The sequence below is a fragment of the Oryzias melastigma genome, linkage group LG17 (genome assembly GCF_002922805.2).
Source record: "Oryzias melastigma strain HK-1 linkage group LG17, ASM292280v2, whole genome shotgun sequence".
NCBI lineage: Eukaryota > Metazoa > Chordata > Actinopteri > Beloniformes > Adrianichthyidae > Oryzias > Oryzias melastigma.
In genome coordinates, this window is record NC_050528.1 from 26,886,236 (window position 1) to 26,893,608 (window position 7,373).

Sequence of the window (7,373 nt, forward strand, 5' to 3'; positions counted from 1 at the left end):
AGTACAAAATTTTCAAAAATCAAAGCTAAAATTGTTTGTTTCAATCAATACGAGTAAATTAAAAATATTGATCTGCCTCATAAGCATTTCATTTGCTATTTCGAGCAAACTTTAATTACTGCATGCTGCTCATTTCTTTTCAAACTTCATGCAACTTTAAATTCCAAGAAAAATTTCCAAAGTTTTGATGAAACATTTTACTTTGGAAAGATTTGTGTGCGGTCCAATTGACACAGTAAAGATGACAAGATTTGGGGGAAAAAGAGAATTTTTATGAAATTGAAAGTGAGAATGAAGAAGTTGCATGTGTGGAAAACATTTCAGATAAAACATTCATCAAGCAGCAGGAGGCTTGACAGAGGGCGTGTTTATTTAAAGGAGGCCCGGACCTGACGCCCCTTCAGGAGCTGAGGAGGCCGGTAGTTGTCCACCATGTTGCACACGGGCTCTCCGTCCCCAGTGAAGAGGAGGCTCCGGAACTTGACCATCTAATGAAACAAACATAAAAAACAGTTTAAAAGAAAAAAATTGACTGGATTTTATTTACAATTTAACTCTTTTAATTGGATGAATAAAAGTCAAGGAAAGTATATAATATTAAACGACTGACTTGCTTTTAGGTGCATCAACAACATTTGCACTTAGTGTTTTTTGGGGCTTGAGTAAAACAATGTTCTACTGTCAAGACAAAAGAACAGTGGAAAGTAGGGAAATCCTGTTTACACACATCTACTGTATATATACATTTTAGATGAAGTATTTTGGTGATTGTAAGGGTTTTGCATTGACAAAAGTAACTGACACATCATTATCGTTAACCTCACTATTTAAAAATGTAGAGATGACAATAGCTGATCCATCCATCCATTTTCTTAATCTGCTGTATTCCTTTAGGGGTCATGGGGTCGCCAGAGCCTATGGCTACTGCTGGGCGAAGATGGGCTACAACATGGACAGGTCTCCAGTCTGTTGCAGGGCGTCAATAGCTAACGTTTTGGACTTTATGGTTTCTTTTATTTATGACAATGATAAGAGGAAGAGAAAGAATCTCTTCTGTAACCTCAGTCAGTTCACTTTTAACATTCTCACTCCCAACTCGTCAAATATGGAGGTATGGTTTCAGGTCCCCTCCGCGTCACTTATAGATGTCCCCAACTCGTTGTTTTTTGACGTTCTAGCTGTTCCTATTAAATCATGTAACCTTCAGGACGCATTATCAGACGTGGTAACAGACACTGAACCATTACTGGATTGGGTAGGGTACCGGTCTGTGTCCCGAGGATTGGGACCACTGGTTAGCATCTGTTGCCCTGTACCAAGCACCCTCAGACCAGTACTGGTTTGTAGCCCAGAGGTTGGGGACCCCTGATTTAATGGGAACAATGGGAACTTTTTTAACTAATTATGAACTACATATATAGTATTACCTGTGATAATGCTAGTGTTAATGCTATAAGCTGAATGTGGCCGCTGAAGATGCTAGTGCTGATAGCTGAAGATGCAGAAATTATTAGCTAAAAATGCTAAACCTGATAGGTAAAAGCACTGGAGCTAATGGCTAAAAACGCTAAAGCTGATAGCCAGGTAAAATATTAGCTAAATGCTAAAGCCTTAAAAACTAAAAAAAAAAAAAAAACTAGGCTAGCCAAAACAGCTAGCATTTAGCTGAAGAAATAGCTACACTCCAAAATAGCCTAAAAACAATAAAAAACATGTTAATATTAGTGATAGGGTTATACATACTTGATAAATGTATGTATAACCCTATCAATTAGCCTAACTCCACACAGCCTAAAACATTTTTACCATAAGACTAAATTCGCCAAAACAGCTATGTAGCTGAAATTTTAGCTAAACTCCAAAATAGCCAAGTAAATGTCAAAATAGTTCAAAAAGAATGCCGATTTTAAAAACTTTAAAACCGTAACTTTTTGACATAATTGTGAATAATAAAAAGTCAGGAATATTATTCCAGAATAAATCAACTTAAACCTCAAACAACTTTCAATATTTTACCTTCCATTCTATTTTGTCAAAATAATACAAGTTAGAAATGAGCACAAGATAACATCGAGCCATTAATAACAATAGAATAAAATGATCTGGAGGGCCGGGTATAACTACCCGGCGGGCCGGACCCGGACCCCGGTGACTTTGACACATGTGGTGAAGAGCTTTGCTTGTCCTGTTAGCTACTCCCTTTGGGGATTTCAGAGCACCCCGTATTTTGGTCGTGTGATTTTTTCTACAGCAGATTTCTGATCCCGGCTTCTGCACTTCCCAAAACTTGAGACTGGAAACAATGGAAAGTGTCCCCATGTGGTTGAAGTAAAACTTGAAGCCCCTTGTTGTCCTGGTCTCTTGTGCAAGAATAAATCAGGTTAACTTCAGCTTCTTTTGTTGTTGTTGTTGTTGTTGTTGTTATTTTGCCATTAAATCCTGGTCACTGCTTGATTTGTACAATACTGCCCCCAAATGGACAGTTGTTGGAACTGCACATTTTTCCTGTGCTGTTTGTTCTTCCTCAGTCTTGCCTTATGTGTCTTGACCCCATGACGCCTAAATTTATTTTCAGCCATAAAAAATCAAATTAATTATGATTTTGTTTTCAAATGGATGCCATATTAGAGTAATTTTGGAGCAGAATTGATCCATTTATGCATCAATACGCCTCAATAGTCTTTTTTTTGGCATGATGTAAAACCAGGATCATTTAAAAAAAAAAGGATCTTTGGTGTCTGAACCCTGGAATTGTTATTTTTTTACTCACAAACCTACTGGTGTGTTGGTTAAGAGTTAAGTTACCTGCGCAGGGCTGACGCTGATTTGCTCTTTAAGAACAATCCAGGTGACACTCTCCAAGAGGGGCGGGGTTGTCAAAGAGCCGTCGTAAGTCCAATAATCCAGTGAGCCCGGAAGAAGAGTCTTTGGATCAAAGTTGGAAAAGGTGTTCTGCTTTCCCTACGGACATTCAGGAAAAAAAAATAAAGATTAAGGCTCAAGTAAAGAAAAAACACAATTTATAAATTTTATAAAATCCTCTGCATTAATCCTGTTGGTATTCCCATTTGTACCTTGGTCTTGATAGCATCCAGCGCATCCAGAACTTTCTGGAGCTTTGGGTTGGCAGCACCGATCTAAGTTCAAAACCAAGAAAAGCAATATTTTTAAGAATGCTTTTAGAATTCAGTCTCTATTTCTTCTTAAATCCCGAAGACATCAACACTCGAGGCCTCCTTTCAAGCCGAGGCTGATGAGGAACGAATCCTCGCCTTCAGAAAGACTCCCACCACAGCCAGGCCGTCAGGCTTGTCTGCAGCCTCTCCAAAGCTGGCATATTTGGTGTTCCAGTGCACCAGATGAAGCTAAAAAACACAAAAAGGAGTCTCTCAGCTGGGGAACAGTAACGCCAAATAACTGTATCAGTCTACCAATCTAACATCAAAATGAAGAATTTTTGCAACATTTTTATTAGTTAGGCTGTTAAAAATGTGTTTCTACCGATAGTTTACTAATCTAATTGGCAATGTGATGCCATGGAAACACGTTTAAGTCCTTTTTGTGAAAGTATCATGACTACCTCGTGTCTTTTTCATTTGAAGAGTAAGCAGAGTTCCATATACGCCTGAGCTGCAGTCAGGTCAGTGCATCATACCTCACAAGGAAACTTGATGCCGTTGATGGTGTGCTCTGAGCCCTTGTCATCACTGGCTCCCCAGTGGAAATGAAACTGCTTCAATCGATAGGTTCCAGAAATGGGACCTCCTGTCAGAGCTGGTTGGGAAAACACAACAGAATCACTGTGGATGCTGTCAGGGAAGGACAGCTCTTGGAATCGCCTGGAAGAGAAATGCATTCTTAAGAGTGATTTAGTTAGAAATGACTGTTTAATTTGTAAATACTACGTTTGTTCATAATCGGTTTTACTTTAATGGGCATCATGACAGTGAAAGACTCCAAACACAAAAGGAGGTTCTCTCTTCAACCACATTTAAGTGAGTCTTTACTGGTAATGTAAGGAAACTACTGATGATCTTGCTTTAAAATATTAAACTCTTGCAGTTTTTTCAAAGTTTCTTTGGTTTTCATCAAATACTCAACACAGCTTTGTAAGCATACTGATTTTTAGAAAGGATTTGGGTTTAAAAAATGTAAAAGTCAACTCAAATAAAATGAAGTTGAAAGTTTTGGATGAATTAATACAATTATTTAACAATATTTTTTGCTCCATAAAAGTAAGTGTATTTGTTTGACCCTTAAGCACTATCGCCGGATGATTTTCACCTGAACAAAAGTATTTACATTGTTGCATTTTTCTGAGTGTCATGGGTCCCTGTATTATTATTTTTTTACTTTTGGGATTTTTTTTTAAATTCCTAATTTTTCAGTAATTTTCAAGCATGTTTTTTGGTTTTTCTTATGTTTTTATTTTCAATTTTGTTACATAAACCACAGTTGAAAATAAAAGAAAAACTACTCAATTGGATCTATTTTTTGAGACAAATACTTTATTTACTGGGTGTATTATATCAAGTAATTATAATATTGTAAAGTGACAGTTTAACATTTTATACTGAAAGTGTTCTAGGGTTAATGTGGAGATAAATAAAAAGAATCTTCTGAGGATCCAAAAATCACATCAATTGAATCAAAAAAAGACAATGGAAGTATCCAGATATATATTATACAATAGTAGTTTTTCTTCCACAGTAGATGGTATTTCATGTATTTAGAAGAGCTGCAGGTGAGATTATTTCTTCGGTCTCTTCACCACATTCTCATTAAGCCTCATGATGTTTGTTTAGGACTAAAGGAGTAAGTAAATATGAATGTTTTCCAAAAGTAAAACTATTGGATGTAAGAAGCGAGTGTCAACCCCATCATTCGTCAGCTGTGCCCACTGCTGGATGACGGTTGGACAGACGTTGCATCTGTCAGGGCGAGGCTGCAAGCATCTGCTAAGCTTCAGATAAAGAATCAAATGTGATAAAAGGACAGCGGGGGGAGAGGACGCCATCCGTCCAACTGCTTCCTTTACACAAAGTCAGATCTGTGTCTGAGTTTCTCTATCTTCCAAAAAGAAGGAAAAAAGTCACATTTCATTCTATGTTAGTTGTTTGTTTGGAGGAAAAACCCATCAGTTAAGTAGTAAAACTCTAATGAAAACTTTAACTCTTATGATTATGAATATGTGGCTAAAATGGGGGTGTGAGCTGCTCTTACTGGAGCTGTCGGTGTCATCCACAAAGTCCACCTGGAAGGAGTGTCCGTTGTTGAGGATGCCCTTGGCGTCTCTGGGATCGTACCTGATTTTCAGAGGCTTCAGGGAGGGGTCAAACTGGGCCTCCTTGGGGACGATGTTGATGGGCGACTGTCTGGGCCCGTTAGCTAGAGGAAAACTTTCTGCCCAGGTGTTGGGTCCTTCAGATGAAACGATAAAAAAAACAGCTTTGACACATCACTGGGTAAAGGATTGGAACAAAAGCTGTAACTTTCAGAGGTGGTTACGTTTGTTAAATGCATCAGCATCAGAGATTTTCACATTTTTAACTTTCAGCTGGAAAAAAAATGACTTGAAATGTGATTTATTTGAGAGTGAAAGAATACAAAATTACACCTTTTTTGTCCAAAACAGGAACACATTTAAATATGCATCAAAATAAATAATCTTTCCTTAAATTTAAATTAACTGAAGCAAATATCTCAAAGAAAAATAGATTAGGAATCATTGATGCAGAAGATTAAATTGTTTTCAGCCAAACAGAAGATTTAAAAAGTTCAAGGTGAAGACAGATTTATGTTTCCAATGACCAGATGTTGGGTTTTACATATCTTAATTTGCAAAAATGTCTTTTTTTCCCCTATTTGTGTAAAAATATTTGGCATTTTTATTTATTTATTGTATTTTATTTATTTATTTATTCTCCTTAGACTTTCTCCTTCTTGTGCTATGTTTGGGGTCCACACCTTTACATTGACATATTATCTATACCATGACGAAGGTAGACAGGATCTTAATGTGGTGCCTTGGACACCAGTGAAAATCCAAATAATAATAATAATAAAAAGTTTGGCGCACTAAGTTGAGGGTTCCAAATGACCCGTCTCCCAACATTTACGTTCCCAGGATAGTACAAAGGATATTTAAGCCAGTTTTTCCATTCTTCCTGCCGCTGTACACCTGCTCTGAATCAAACTCCTCCTTATCCTTTCAGACTGCAGCATCAAATCTAATTATTTTAATAATCAAAAGATTGGACTGATTGTCTTGTGTTACTCTGTTTATTTAAAAAAAAAAAAAAAGTTTTCTGCTCTTACCAGGCCCCATTTGAAAACAATAATTATTATCTGACTTATCTGGATATATAAAGATTATATATATTATATTAGATTATATTACAGTAATAATAATAATAATAGAATAAATTTATATTTATAAAGAAAAATATGGTTTTGGAACTGTTTTTAGACTGTTTTACAATGATAACTAGGAAATATTTTTTTATTTGCTTGTTGAATCATTCAAAGTTAAAATACAGTTTAGCTAAATGTCCATTTGGTGTGATTCAATTACAAAGATACGGTTTTTTCAGGGTTTGAACTTCGGACATACTACTCGACTGTATTTTTTTTATATTTAACATGAATAAAATCACATTCACGCGCGTTTTCTGTTGCTTCATTTTTGCTAATAGGTTACTTTATTTTGAAATCCAAACTCAAATACTTTTTTAAAGTTATTTTTAGCTCAAATTTAACACATAACTTATATTATTTTGTTTTTATACATGCACATAGTTTATACGTTTAAGGTAAATATGAATATCATGTTATATAAAAACCGTAAATCTATACGTTTTGCAAACGGATAATAACTGGCATCTACATTTACCATTGTAATAAGTAAAATACAATTTCACACATAAACTCTGGTTAAAAAATAAAAATAAGAAAAGAGAAAAACTTTGTTGGGTTCCTATAATAAGTGAGAGTCTGTGGAGCAGAGACCCGCAGGTCTTACCGTCATCTGGTCCGTAGCCCCACGCGTGAGACATGACTGTCTGCTCTGTCCAAACGGATGAGAAGAAACTGCGCAGAATCCGCCTGGAGACTCTTTATAGAGGCTCGGGCTGAGGGGCCGGGTTCGCTCGGAGGGTCCTCTGTCAGTCTGCAGATAAGGACGGCCGACCAGCGGCGGCGCACCGGGGCATACCTCCGAGCCTCCACCCCGGGCCTCCTCCGTTATATGTGGAGGTCCATCCATCCATCATCCATCCATCATCCATCCATCATCCATCATCCATCCATCATCCATCCATCATCCGTCCATTCATCCATCATCTATCCATCGATCACCCATCCATCATCCATCC

The 7,373-nt window shown here is 37.0% G+C and overlaps 1 protein-coding gene across 1 annotated transcript; it reads right to left on the reverse strand.

The window, feature by feature from the left end:
- Positions 1-250: 250 nt before the first annotated feature.
- cahz (carbonic anhydrase) lies at positions 251-7,193 on the reverse strand. The gene is made up of 7 exons (XM_024273482.2): positions 7,022-7,193; positions 5,224-5,421; positions 3,656-3,774; positions 3,273-3,365; positions 3,075-3,137; positions 2,806-2,961; positions 251-488 (listed from the first exon to the last, which is right to left on the reverse strand). The coding sequence occupies exons 1-7, from the start codon at positions 7,053-7,055 to the stop codon at positions 369-371; spliced, it is 783 nt and encodes a 260-aa protein (XP_024129250.1). The 5' UTR covers positions 7,056-7,193; the 3' UTR covers positions 251-368.
- Positions 7,194-7,373: the final 180 nt, after the last annotated feature.